Source organism: Elephantulus edwardii, unplaced genomic scaffold (genome assembly GCF_000299155.1).
Source record: "Elephantulus edwardii isolate Elephantulus edwardi_28Jun2011 unplaced genomic scaffold, EleEdw1.0 scaffold00095, whole genome shotgun sequence".
Classification (NCBI taxonomy): Eukaryota; Metazoa; Chordata; class Mammalia; order Macroscelidea; family Macroscelididae; genus Elephantulus; species Elephantulus edwardii.
In genome coordinates, this window is record NW_006399845.1 from 12,887,851 (window position 1) to 12,903,238 (window position 15,388).

The following is a 15,388-nucleotide window of genomic DNA, read 5'->3' on the forward strand; positions in this document are numbered from 1 at the left end:
ATGGGAGAAGAAAGGGCAATCTCCTCTCACTAAATTAACTGCCTCTGAAAAACTGCCAGAGGATCAGCTCTGCATGGGTTATGACTCGACGGTACACAACAACTACTGCAAACAACTGTTAATGATTACAAGTTTACCTGCCTTACTTAAAATATAACCCTTTATTCTGGTAAAGGCTATAAAGAAATCTTTCATGATGCCCTAAAAACTTTGCAGGGGCAAGAGACTTTCTGATCTGGTCTGGGGACATAGGGATGCCTCTGGTAGGAATTTTGACTAGAATTGGGAGGATGAGGAGATTTAGATTGGGGCTGGGGTTGGAAAGAGCATTCTGGGCAAAGGGAACAATAGGTAGAAAAAGCCTCCTGATAGAAGGGAGCATGGTTCTTTCAAAGAATAGGTAGACAGGGATTACATACAGGTGGGCCTCAATAACCACGTGAGGATTTATGTCCTTGTCCTAAAAAGAGTAAAGAAGAAGAACAAGCAATTCCCTCCTCTTAGTGCCCTTGATTCATAGCTGATCCTCCCAGAGATTTCTGAGGCTATAAATTACACAGGAGGAGATAGTCTTTATCCCTCATAGTCTCTGGTGGGTTTAAACTGTTAGAGAGGTGCTACTTTGAATTGGTAGCACAACTAAATAGCATAGTCAGATTTCTATTTTGAAGACAAAACAACCAAAGACCCCAAGTCATGGTTTGGAGTGGAATAATTGATGAAAGTTTTGGGGGGAAGAATTGATTGTCCCTGAAATATTTCAGGAAGTATTATATTATTAATAAGAGCCAGTGGTGAGGAAGGAAGAAGTTCATGCTGTACTGGAGGCATTGGGAAAAAAGATATAAGACCCTATAGGTGCATAGGATTCCAGTTGACATGTGTCAAACACCAGAGGTAGTCCTGGATGTGCTTACCGGTCTGTGCCAGGATATCTGGAACACAGCTACCTGGCCAACCAGTTGGAAGAAATCCTTATTTGTTTCCATTCCCAAGACAGATGAATATAGAAATTTTAAAACAGTTAATCCTCTTCTTCATTATGCTTGTGCAGGCCATCACATTCTCTCTTTTGGACTCTGCAATAGCCTCCTGACTGTTGTTATTGTTAAGTACCATCAAGTCCAGTATGACTCACAGCAACCTGTAAACAACAGGTCTGAACACAATCTCATCCCAAAATAGCTATTACCAGTACATAGAGAACTGCTGGAAGTTAAAGCTGAGTTTTGAAGAAGCCTTGGTACCAGGAATATAATTACTGTTGTCAAGTGGATCCTGGCTGAAAGCAGAGAATAGTAGAAAAATGTCTCTATGTTTTATTGGCTGTACAAAAGCATATGACTATGTGGATCATAACAAATTATAGCTAACCTTGAGAAGAATAAGAATCCCAGAACACTTAATTGTACTCATATGAAACTTATACCTAGATCAAGATGCTATTGTCCGAAAAGACCTTGAGCACTACATGTTTTAAAATCAGGAAGGGTGTGTGTGCATCAGGATTTTATTCAATCTGTATGCTGAGCAAATCATTTGCAAAGCTGATCACTATGAAGAAAAAGGTGACATCAGGATATGAGGAAGACTCATCAACAACATACATTATGCAGATGACAGAAGTGTTTGCTGCAGAAGATCAGGGAATACAGCCTTCAATACACTGCAACATTAAGAAAACAAAAATTCTTACCACTGGACTCATAGACAACATCATAACTATGGGAGAAAGATTGAAACTGTCAACAATTTTATCTTACTAGGATCCACAATCAGCACACTTTGTACTAGCAGTCTGGACATCAGGAAACATTGCATTGGAAAAGTCTTCACCCAGGGACCTCTCCAGATTATTGAGGAGCAGTGATGTCAGTTTAAGGACTACTGTGCTCCTTATTCAGGTCATCATGGTCTTTTCAGTCACTTCGTATGCATCTGAAAGCTGGACAATGGATAAATATGTTAGAAGAATTGATGTATTTGAGCTGTAGTGTTGTAGAAGAGCACTGAATATCCCAAGGACTACCAAGAAAACAGGTAGATATGTCCTGAAGAAAGTGAAACCAGAGTGCTCCTTGGAGGAAAGATGGTAAAACTTCCTCTTATAAACTTTGAGCATGTTGCTAGGAGAGGTTATTCCTTGAAGAGGAACATCATCTTGGAAAGGAGAAGTGTCTGGAAAAGAGAGGCAGACCCTTAACCAGTTAGATTGAAACAGTGACTCTAGCCATGGGCTCGAATGTGTTAGAAATGATGATGGTGGGGAAATGACACTTCACCAGCGAAAACATTCTAATGGCACACAAACACATGAAAAAATGTTCAAAATCCTTACTTCTAAGAGAGATGCAAATCAAAACAACTATGAAATATCATTTCACCCCAGTAAGAATAGCAAAATTTAACAGAACAGCAAACAACAAATGCTGGTGAGGTTGTGGAAAAACTGAAACCCTTATTTACTGTTGATGGGAGTGTTTAATGGTGCAACCTCTATGGAAGGCAGTATGGTGCTTTCTCAAAAAGTTGCAAATAGAAAAACCATTTGACCTAGCAATTCCACTGCTGGGAATATACCCCAAAGAAACCATAACTGCCACTCAAGAAGATATATGCACACTCAGGTTTATCGCGACTTTGTTCACAATAAGAAAGAGTTGGAAACAACCTCAGTGCCCATCAAACGTATGGATAGAGAAGCCCTGGTATATTCCCACAATGGAATACTATGCTGCTTTGAAAAACAAAGAACTCATGAAATATTACACAAAATGGGTGACCCTGGAGAATATTATGCTGTGGAAAACATCTCAGTCACAAAAGGACAAATACTGCATAGTGCCGCTTTTGTAAAACTGGACTGACGTAGGGGTTTGGGGGGAGACTGAGAAAGTTGGGACAAGTTATGTATACTGCATTGAAACAGATGCATTAAAACTGTTTAAAAGGGATATATGATTAGGTATTACTGTCATGAAAGGAGTCCAGAATGAAGACTGGACTTGTGGGGAGGGATTGCATAGCAATGAAAGAGTTTTTCTTTTACTCATCAAGGAGAAAAGTGAGTTGGGGGGAGGGGGTGGACAGGTAGAAAAGTGCAACAATGAATGACTGCAAACCCTAAGTCTCTGTAAACTTTCATATAAATAAATAAGGAAGGAAGGAAGGAATCTTCCCACAGAAGGATTTTCCCACTCTACCCTAATGACACTGTGACACTGATGTGACAAATGCAACAGTGGTTACCCATGGGAGATAGTGTTTGGCAGAGCTCCTTGATTAAAACAAACTCGGAAACAGGAGTGGCATCCACTTCCAAAAGAGCTTCCATTTGGAAACCCTATGAACTTAGAGAAACGATGTAAGTTATACAGGTGTTCAAGTCTTTCGTTCATACGGTTGCTATGAGTCATCTACAACTCGATGGCAATTAACAACAAAAACATAGAGAGAGCTCAGTTGGCCTAGTGGACAGAAAGTGATGCTACCAAGCCAAAGATGGCTAATTTTTATTCTGCAGCCCTCAGGCCTGGTTTTAATTGTTTTTTTGTAAAACATTCTTCCAAGTGGTATAGTATTGTTCTGTCCATTTGCTCTACAGAGCTAACTTGTGGTTGCTGTGAAGCTGAACACTGTGACACTGATGTGTCAAATGTGATAATGGTTACCCATGATGGACAGTGTTTGGTGGAACTTCCCAATTAAAACAAGCTTCGAAGCAGGAGTGGCATCTACTTCCAAAAATAGCTTGCCTCCAGAAACCCTATGAACTTGGAGAAACAATGAAACTTGTACAAGTGTCAGGTCTTTCGTACATAGGATCACTATGAGTCATCTACAGCTTGATGGCACTTAAAAACAACAACAACCACCCTAACATATATATTTTTGGGTCTTTTAAAATTATTATTAATTTTAATGAAAATTTACCTAACATTTATTTTTAGTCCTTGCAGAGAAATGAGAGTTGTATCTCATATGTAAGCTGAATTTTTTTTTCTTTTTGGTTAAGGATATAGAAACTCCTTATTGAAGTGGGGCAGCAGGAAGAGAAACAGCCTGTATTGGATGGTGTTTTCCCTGGATTCTTGATTCTCTGATGGGAATACAATGTCTTGTGAAACCGAATTCCCTAGAAACCAGAACTAAGAAAACTATTGAATTCTTGCTACATCTTTGCCCATTTATACTCTGAGTTTATGTAATAGTTCTGTGAAGATGTATTCTATGTATTTCATTGGGAGGAGTTTTTCTCCTTGCAGTCCTTCTTTGGTTCTTGAATAAACTTGTTGTTGTTAAGTACTGTCAAGTTAAACACGACTCACAGTGACCCTATGAACATAAGACTTGAACCCTAGTCTATAACTATCATTTTTTCTCTAAGTTCATAGAGTTTCCAGAGACATGTTGTTTAAAAAGTAGATGCCTCTTCTGCCTCCAAGCTTGTCTTAATCTGGTTACCTCTGTACAGTAAATTGACAGACCAGGGCTTCACCACTTAGAAGAATGTTAGTCCCAAACAATTAACACCAACCAATTTTTAAATACCAAGGCCCTCTACCAGGTCCTGTTGACTTTAAACAAGAGCCTTTCCACTCACAGGTAATTGTTAGCTAAATATAGCGAATCCAGCTCATACACAATAGTGAAAGAAATAACAAACAACCAAAAAGTCCACACTTGACTCTCAACCAACACAGTTAGTGTAATTCACAGGAAAGAAGTGCCATTCCTAGGCAGGAAATAGCAAAGTCAATGTCTAGAGGTAGGAACAGTATCTCTGCTTCTAGATTTTCTTTCTCCAGTTAGAGAAAATTCTCTTCCCTGATATCCTATACCTTTGTGGCCTTTAACTTTCATTTTTGTATCCTTAGCACCTGCCACCCCTCCACTGAAAAATAAAAATTTTAAAAAAACACCCATTGCTGTTGAGTGGATCCTAACTGATAGTGGCCCTCCGCTGGGTTTCTGAAGCTGTAAATTGTTAATAGAGGAGACTAACTAATTTTCTCTCTTGAAGCACCCAACTTTTTAGGTAACAGTCCTATATGTTATGTACTACATCACTAGGTTGTGTACTAGCACCTACCATTGTGACTGGTAGATGCCTGGTAAATATCAGTTGCACAAATGAATAAATGAATGAATGAATTTTGTTTTCTCAGTATCCCATTTATTCAGTACTTTTTTTTTTCTCAAAGGTTCAGCTCCTTTGAGACAGTTAAGCATTGGGTTTAATTTCTCTTAGTTCTAATCTCAGCCTCCTTGGCTTACTATATGCCTTCTTCCTTCTTATAAGAATTGTTATTGTTTGGTACTGATGTGTCGACTACAACTCACAATGACCCCCTGAACAATAGATCTGGACTTTGCCCTATCCTGTGCCATCCTTACCATCTCTAGTGTACTTGAGCCCATTGTCACAGTTACTGTTTAGTTCATCTTGTTGAAGGTCTTCCTCTCTTTTTCTGACCCTCTTTTTTTCCCAGGACTGGCCCCTCCTAACAGCATGCCCAAAGTATATGAGACTCAGTTTCACTAACCTTACTTCCAGGTAGCACCCTGGCTTGCACTTCCTCTAAGACAGACTGTGTCAGACTTGTGTGTGTAGACATTTTTAAGTTTTTATTGGTTTGCATACTTAATTTGTATACATTGTGTTTCATTTCTATACATTGTGTTTCATACATTTCATTATTCACATTGTGTTTTATATAATCATTCCCATTATTTACCATTTATTGTATTTTATAAAATCAATCACAATTGATCTTTTCCACCATTACCCCATCTCTTTGTGTTCCCACTGGATCCTTCCTAATTCTTTCACCCCCCAATCTGCCCATATGTGACCCCTTGATTTTCTCCATCTCCACCCTTTTCCCCCCTCTTCCTTCCCCTTCCCCTCTGGACTTTCATATATATCCTAATAGTTATCCTTCTATTTTTATAATAATACAAAACAGACTTTTTGTTCTTAAGATAATCATTGGGATATTTAGTACTCTTCTCCAGTACCACAATTCAAAGGTACCAATTCTTCATCTCTTATTCTTATTCATTATCCAACTTTCATATGCATAGGAAGCAATTGAAAATATCATTTGTTGCATCAGGCATACCTTAGTTTTTCTTTAAAAAGTTTTTTAAATTTTATACTAGTTTATTTACAAAGTTTGAAACATTGTTTTTCACACCATATCTTTCCCATTTCCTTCACCTCCCGACATAAAATTGTACAACCTTATGATTAAACCCTCCCATCCCCACACATTCTTACCCCTCTGCTTCCATTCCTCGCCCCCCTCGAGCCTCATACTTATTCTAAAATAATGGTTTTGTACAGTATTTGTCCTTATAGGACTGAGTTAGTTCATTTAGCATAATGTGCTCCAGTCCCTCCCTAGTTAGGTAGTAATTTACAAAATCATTGCACCTGCATGCTGCATAGTATTCTATCATGTGAATGTACCATAATTTCTCAATCCATTCAATTATGGTTGGACATCTGGGCTGTTTACATGTGCTTGTGATGGTGAATAACACTGCTATAAACATTAGTATACAAGACTCCATTTGTGCCTCAGTTTTCATTTTCTCAGCCTGTAGTCCAAGCAGTAGAATAGCTGGGTCAGATGGAATTTCTGTGTTCAGGTTTTGAGGAAGCGCCAAACTGCTTTCCAGAGTGGTTGTAACCATTTTACAGTCACACCAACAGTGTATAAGAGTTGCTGTATCTCCATACCCTCTCCAACATCTCCTATTAAACTTTGCCACTGTTACTAGAGTGAGATAATATCTCCTTGTGGTTTTGATTTGTAGCACTCTTATTGACAGTGATTTGGAGAATTTCTTCCTGTGTCTGTTGGCCGTTTGAATATCTTACTCTGTGAAAATTCTTTCCACTTTGGCCATTTTGTCAAATGTCTTTTGCTCACATTGTAATTACGTTATCAGTCTTTTTCTTTTTGTGTAGGAGTATTCTGTAACCTTTCATTATGAGATCCTTGTCCAAGATAATATTGCCAAATGTTTGTTCCCAGTCAGTAGGTTTTCATTTCACCCTGTTAGGAAAGTTTTTGATGTGCACAGAGATTTAACCCCATTCAATTTTATCCTCTCCACATTGTACCTTTCTGGCTGTATTTGACAGTCTTTTTATACCATAGACCAGTAAGCATGATCCCAGTTTGTCTATTATAAATTTTATAGTTATGGGATTTACTACGAGATCTCTGATCCACCTTGAGTTGCTTTTTGTGTATGATGTGAGATATGGATCCTTTCTGCACGTAGCAGTTCAGTTTTGCCAGCACCATTTGTTGAAGAGGTTGTCATTTCCCCATTTGATAGGTTTCATTTCCTTGCCAAATATCGGTTGACCATAGATAGCTGCATTTATTTCTGGGTTCTCAATTCTGTTCCATTGGTCTCTGTGCCTGTCATTGTACCAGTACCATGCTGTTTTGGTTGCGGTCAGGGCCTCCCACTTCATTTTTGTTTCTCCTAAGTGTTTTGCTTATTCAGGGTCTCTTGCCTCTCTACATCAACTTGACAGTTTAGCTTTCAATCTCCTTGAAAAATGAATTTGGTATCTGTATTGAGATTGCATTGAATATGCAGGTTATTTTTGGTAGGATTGTCATTTTCACAATATTGAGTCTTCCTATCCATGAGCAGGGCACATTTTCCCATTTCTTTAGGTCTTTTATTGTGTCTTGCAGAAATGTTCTGTAGTTTTCTTTGTATAGGTCTTTTGTATCTCTAGTTAGGTTCACTCCCAAGTATCTCAGTTTGTGGTTGTCTATTATAAATGGTATTGCTTTCTTGGTTTCTTTCTTTGAGTTCTCTTTGTGACTGTAGAGGAATCCCACTGATTCTTGGAAATTAATCTTATATCCTGCCACTCTACTAAATGGATCTACTAACTAACAGGTTTTGTTTTCTTTTTTTTGGTTGAGTCTCTGTGGTTTTCTGTGCATACTATCATATCATCTGCATATAGTGATAGTTTAACCATCTCTTTGCCTATCTGGGTGCCTTTTATTTCCTTCTCTTCTTGTATTGCCCTAGCAAGCACTTCCAGTACAGTATTGAAGTGGTAACAGTATACTTTAGTCTTTAAGTTGACCTTTTTGCTCTTTAGCCTTCTGGAGAAGCCCTTAATAACAGATTTCCCCAATTTAACATGTCTCTTGATTTTTTGTTTGTTTCTTGATTTCTTTACTGCTGCTGCCTTGGGTAGATTGTGTATCCAAGGAAGTAAAATTAAATAATTGACAACTTCAATCTTTCTCCATCTCTCAGGATGTTTTCTGTTGATTTAGTGGTGAAGATTTTTGTTTTCTTGATGTTGAGATGTAATCCATATTGAAGGCTCTAGAGTGTGATCTTCTACAGTAAGTGCTTCAAGTCTTCTTCACTTTTTGTAAGCAAGGTTGTATCATCTGCATAATGAAAGTTGTTGATGAATCTTCCTCTGATTCTGATGCCCCATTCTTCATCATGGAGTCTAGTTTGTTGAATAATTTTCTCAGCATACAAATTTAATAGATATGGAGAAAGGATATAACACCTTTCCTGATTTTAAATCATGTAGCATTCCTGAGTTTTGTATGTTCCACAAATTTTATGTGCAAATCCTTCTCCCAGGATCAGGAAAAATAAAAAAGGTAGAGACATAATCTGTGCTCCAGGAGTTCAAAACTCAAGTAAACAAATGTAAGTATACTGAGATGGCAGACTGCCTAGGATTCTGTGGAATCTAGGGGAAGGGCGGCAAGGGTTTCATAGCCACTTCTTGAAGGATGAATAAGAATTCACCAGGGTGCTGTAGACACTTAGCAAAAACATCATTAACTAAATTTAAAGAAAACTTGTTGTGAGTTGATCTCAAGCCAATTCTAACTCATGGTGACCCTATGTGTTATAGAGTTATTGTTGAGCACCATCGAGTCAGAACCAACTAACCTTAGCCGACCCTAGGGTTTTCAATGGCAGTAAATTGCATGGGAAGAGAATGCCCCTCCTTCTTCTATATTGTGGATGGTCACCTTGAACCTTGTGCCTTTGGGATTACAGCACAGCTTCTTGCCACTAGGCCACCAGAGCCCCTGTGTGTTACAGAGGAGACCACTCTACAAGGTTTTCTTTGCTGTAATCTTAATGGAAGCTGAATGTTAGGACTACTCTTCCCTGATATTATTGAGTAGATTCAAATTGTGAAGTTTTAGGCTAACAGCAGAGTACAGATTGTCCACCTCAGAGTCTTTTCTACCGACTGCTGAATCACTCCTGCAGTATCTATTCCTACTCAGTGGTGATCCTCCATCAGGTTTCCGAGACTGTAAGTCTTTATGAGAAAAAAACATCCTTCTCCCGCAGAGTGACCGATGGATTCTAACCAATAGGAAGGTGACATAGTGCACCACCAGGGCTCCTTCATATGACATCTTAGAATATCTTAACTATTAAGGTTTGTTAGAAGTTATTAACCTGTGGATTCAAGTGTGGATTTCCTTGTTGTTGTTGTTAAGTGCTGTCAAGTTGTAGATGACTCATAGCGACCCTATGAACAAAAGACTTGGATGTCCTTACCCAACTTAATGACTTCTCTTAGCTAGATTATTGTTATGTCATGTTGGGTTGGAACTGACCCTTGAGCTGGTTTTTGGAGGCACTAAATCACATGAGAGGAGATTTGCACATCTTTCTCCTGGGGAGTAGTTGGTGGTTTTGGGCCAAGTAACTTTGGATTGGCAGCACAACACCCCATCACTAAGCCACCAGACTCCCTTTTAAGTAGATATGGACTAACAAAGCAAGTATATTTGAATGGGGTGTATGTGTGTGTTATGTGTGTGCATTACAGAGACAGAGGACAAGATGATGGATAAAGGGAGGGAAAGAGAACACATAGAATCTGATCTTCATGACCTCATGTGTCCCAACCTTTTGACTTTTTAGCCAGTCATTCTGTCTCAGTGTCCCTGTGAGGACCCTGGACCCCATGAGCCTTCTCTCTTCTTGTCTTTTAGGTCAGGCTGTCCCTGCAGGATCTCATGTTCGGCTAAATCTCCAGACCGGGGAAAGAGAAGTGAAACTTCAAGATGAGGACAAATTTCGGAATCATTTAAAAGAATCAAAAAAAGGCAAAAGGTATAGTGTCAACTCTAGGGACTGGGAGGGACAGTAGATGGCATTGATTTTGTAATACTGAAAGTAATGACAATGTTGTTCTCCCCAAATTCATGCAACTTCCTTTTTAAAACTTAATAGCCTAGAATTTGTGATAAATCTGTCAAGAGTTTTATGGAAGTTAATGTCTGTGGTCTTTGGAAAGAAACAGTTTGCAAAGCAAATTGATGCTCTGAAAAAGGCTGTAGGGGGAATGCTTAACCTGCTTAAAAATGAAGTTGTTTTTCCTAGTACTTTAAGAGCACCCATTTGAATCTCAACAATTAATGTGCTGATTACAGATGAGTCATCTATTCATTAAAACAGGCCTGTTAGGCCTTCTGCTTTGCAGTGATACTTCCCCTATGAACAATAAAATAGCATTTTAAAATCTTTTATTCAAACTAACTTTTCCTCTTATTAGTCCATATTAAAACAGATTTATAGTATTGAAGTAGAAGCATCTATGGTTCTCCATGCTTGGAGAACCCATTAGTTTTGAGTGTATATTTACAGTCCAATTTAGGTTTTTGTTTGACCATTCATGCACATATAATTTTGTAATATTAATTATAATTGATTAGTACAATTAATTAATTACTCGTCTATATGTGAAACAGATCATTCGGGGAACTGGACTTTATGAGTAGGAATGTAGAGTCATCAACAATCAGCGTTATACAGATGACACAACCTTGCTTCCTGAAACCAAGGAAGACATGATGCATTTGCTACAGAAGGTCAAGAACTGCCGTCTCGAATATGGATTGAAGCTCAACATCGAGAAGACGAAGATTCTCACCAATGGGCCAATAATCGGCAGCATCGTGATAGGTGGAAAAGAGACTGAGATTGTTAATAATTTCAGCTTGCTCAGTTCCACCATCAACACCATTGGCACTAGCAATCCAGAAATCAACAGATGAGTGGCTTTGGGCACTTTAAATCTGAGTCCTTTTGGTGTCATTGCCATATATTTGCCCCCAGTCTGTAGCTTCTCTTTTTTCCTCTTTGGAGAATTTTTTTTCTTTTTCATTTGCATACATCATTGTGGAATGTGTACATGCTTACATGCATTTATTTATATGGCATTTGCCACTTAAACATCCCTATTTTATAGATGAAAAAAAAATACGCAAAGATTAATCAGCCATTTGTCTCCCTTCACATCACTAGGAATTTTAAGTACTAGACTCACTCAGGGCGTGGAGAAATTTTTTATTATGTATACAGATCTAATTTTTAAGAAGTCCAAGTCATCTAGTTCTTAGAATTTTGAAAGGCCTGTTATTTCAGAAGTGGATGGCCTATCCTTCTTCCTAGTCTTTCTTAAATTTGTAAACTTCGTTTTAATACACCATCTGACAGACAAGTGCTAAAAAAAGAGCAAACATAGACATATTTAGAACATGTAAAGACACTTCCCCAGGACAAAAACTGACAAATACATTTGGCAATTCGGCATTGCTCTTCTACCCTGTTGTTGTTGTGTACCGTTGAGTCAGATCTGACCCATAGCTGATCCTCTGGCAGGTTTTCAGAGGCACTTAATTGCATGGGAGGAGATTGCCCATCCTTCTCCCATGGACCAGCTGGTGGATTCGAATTGCATGCCTTTGCTATCGCAGCACAGCTACTTGCCACCCTCCTCAAACCTTCCCTCCTCATAAGGCCTCTAACTAACTCTTAATGTGATATCTTGGGCTCCAGTCACTCCTGTCCAAATCTGCTATCAAGGATGGAGATTAGATTGAGATGGTTAACAATTTCAGCTTGCTTGGTTCCACAATTGACACTCTTGGCAACAGCAGTTAAGAAATCGAAAGACAAATTGTATTAGGAAAATCTGCTGTCTAGACTTCTTTGTGGGGGACTCTGGAAGACATCATGCTGAGTGAAATATCTCTGTCACAAAAGGACAAATACTGCATAGCATCACTGTTATAAAACAGGTCTGACATGATTAGTTGTGAGGACAGTAGGATAAGAGTAGATGACAGTGACCATTGCATTGGAACAGATGAAAGAAAGAACTGTTTAAAATGAGTATATGATTAAGCATTATATGTATGAGAACAGCCCAAAATAAGAAGTACTTTGTTGCTAAGAGGGTTGGGGGGAGGTGGTAGGTAGTTGTGCAACAATGAAGGAATTTTTTATTTTTTTAAAAAAGTGAACTGATAGAGGCTGTGTCTGGCTCCTGCTCTCACTACCATTGCAGTACTTTGAGCTCCATGGAGACATCACCAGGCCAGGCAGAGCCTGACGACACTGGGAGATTCTGCTTCGCGGACGAGAAATAACTAACCATGGGCAAAGGAGATCCTAAGAAGCCAAGAGGCAAAATGTCATCGTATGCCTTTTTCGTGCAAACCTGCCAAGAGGAGCACAAGAAGCAGCACCCAGATGCTTCTGTCAACTTCTCAGAATTTTCCAAGAAGTGTTCAGAGAGGTGGAAGACCATGTCTGCTAAAGAGAAAGGTAAATTTGAAGACATGGCAAAGGCAGACAAGGCCCGTTATGAGAGAGAGATGAAAACCTATATCCCTCCTAAGGGCGAAACAAAAAAGAAGTTCAAAGATCCCAACACGCCTAAGAGGCCCCCTTCGGCTTTTTTCTTCTTTTGTTCTGAGTATCGCCCCAAAATCAAAGGCAAGCACCCTGGCCTTTCCATTGGTGATGTTGCGAAGAAGCTGGAAGAAACGTGGAATAATACTGCTGCCGATGACAAGCAGCCCTATGAAAAGAAGGCTGCTAAGCTGAAGGAGAAATACGAGAAGGATATTGCTGCATATGGGCCTAAGGGGAAGCCTGATGCCGCCAAAAAGGGAGTTGTCAAGGCTGAGAAAAGCAAAAAGAAGAAGGAAGAGGAGGACGAGGAAGATGAAGAAGATGAGGATGAAGAGGAGGATGATGATGATGAATAAGTTGGTTGTAGTGCAGTTTTTTTCTTGTCTATAAAGCATTATCTGGGAGGCTGGGCTCTATGAGGAGAAATGTGGGGTCAAGATTGGTGGACGATTTATCAACAATCTGCATTATGCGGATGACACAACCCTGCTTGCTGAAACTGAAGAGGACCTGAAGTGCCTGCTGCAGAGTGTCAAGGACTGCAGCCTACAATATGGATTGAGGCTCAATGTCAAGAAGACAAAGATTCTCACCACTGGACCAATTGGCAGCATCAGGATGGATGGTGAAGAGATTGAGATTGTACACAGCTTTAGTTTGCTTGGCTCCACAGTCAACACTCTTGGCACCATTAGCCAGGAAATTAAAAGGCGCATTGCCATGGGAAAGTCTGCTGTTAGGGACCTCTTCAAAGTACTGAAGAGCAATGGTGTCTCTCTGGAGACGAAGGTGCATCTGATACAGACCATGGTCTTCGCAATCACTTGTTATGCATCAGAGAGTTGGACAATGACCAAGGAGGATAGAAGGAGAATTGATGCCTTTGAGCTGTGGTGCTGGAGAAGAGTATTGAGAATACCATGGACTGCTAGGAAAACAAACAGATTTGTCCTGGAAAGGGTTAAACCGGGTGGCTCCTTGGAGGCAAGGATTCTGAGGCTCCGTCTAACATACTTTGGACATGTTGTGAGGAGAGACCGGTCCTTGGAGAAGGACATCATGCTTGCGAGGGTGAGGGACGGCGCAGGAGGGGAAGGTTCTCTATGAGGTGGATTGATTCAGTGACTGGGATAATCAGGATGGGAGTGTCAGAGACGGTGCAATTGGCACAAGACAGAGCAGAGTTTAGGGCTGTTGTACATAGGGTCGCTATGAGTCGCAAGCAACTCGACGGCACATGACAACAACAACAACATAAAGCATTTAACCCTCCTGTACACAACTCACTCCTTTTAAAGAAAAAAAAAATTGGTATGTAAGGCTGTGTAAGATTTGTTTTTAAACTGTACAGTGTCTTTTTTTGTATAGTTAACACACTACCGAATGTGTCTTTAGATAGCTCTGCCCTGGTGGTATTTTCAGTAGCCACTAACCTTGCCTGGTACAGAATGGGGGTTGTACATTGGCATGGAAATTTAAAGCAGATTCTTGTTGGTGCACAGCACAAATTAGTTATATATGGGGAGGGTAGGGGTTTTTTTTCCTTTTTATCTTCAGTTGTCTGATGCAGGTTATACAAAATAAGTGTTGTTCTGTTAACTGAATACCACTCTGTAATTGCAAAAAGAGAAAGAAAAACCAAAAAAAGTTGCAGCTGTTTTGTTGACATTCTGAATGCTTCTAAGTAAATACATTTTTTTTAATTTTAAAAAAAAAAGTGAACTAGGGGAGGGGAAAAGGAGAGAGAGAAGGTAAAATGTGCAAAAATGAGTGAATATCTAACTTATCTGTAAATGTTTGTCAAAACCACAATTAAAATAAAATTTTGTTTAAGAAAAGAAAAAGAGACTTCTCCAGAGTGCTCAAGAGCAGTGATGTCAGCCTAGGGACAAAAGTATGCTTGACTCAGGCTGTGGTCTTCTCAGTTGTATGCTATGAGAGCTTGACAATGAATAAAGATGACAGAAGAAGAATCTATACTTTTGAGTTGTGGTTGGTGTTGGAGAAGAGTATTGAACATATCATGGACTGGCAAGAGAATAATCAGATATGTTCAGGAGAAGGTGAAAACAGCTTGCTATTTGGAGGCGAGGATTTTGAAGCTCCATCTCACATACATTGTGCATGTTGTTAGGAAGGACTGGTCCTTGGAGAAGGATATTATGCTTTGAAGGGTAGAGGGTCAGCACAGAAGAGAAAGATCCTGGATGAGATAGATTGACCCAGGGAGTGTGACAATGGGGTCAGGTGTGTTTGAGATGGTGAAATTGGCTCAGAGTAGTATGAGATTCAGAGCCATTGTTCATAGGGTCACTATGGGTCTTAGTTGACTTGACGGCATATAACAACAGCAATCATGCAGTTTATCCTCAGTTATTTGTGTATTTTTAGTTATATTTGATAATTGCCTAATCAACAAAGCTCATAAGTTTGCCCCAATTTTTTTTAAATAATCTTTATAGTTTCAGGTTTTACACTTAGGCCTTTGATAATCTGGAATTAGTTTTGTGTAGAGTGTGCAGTTTGGATCTTAGTTCAATTTTACCAGCACCATTTGTTAAAGAGGCCATCCTTTCCACACTGAAAGGATTTCATTCTTTGAAAGAGAGCACCTGTACATAGGTATATAGATTTATTT

The 15,388-nt window shown here is 39.3% G+C and overlaps 1 protein-coding gene and 1 pseudogene across 1 annotated transcript in view; both read left to right on the forward strand.

Annotated features, from left to right (window-relative positions):
* Positions 1–15,388, forward strand: part of SIL1 (SIL1 nucleotide exchange factor) — a 350,503-nt gene that overhangs the window by 150,497 nt on the left and 184,618 nt on the right. The window contains exon 3 of the mRNA XM_006891180.1: positions 10,041–10,161. Within this exon, the coding sequence (XP_006891242.1) occupies positions 10,041–10,161 (121 nt within the window). The remainder of the gene's footprint in view (positions 1–10,040; positions 10,162–15,388) is intronic.
* LOC102870975 lies at positions 12,489–13,106 on the forward strand (annotated as a pseudogene).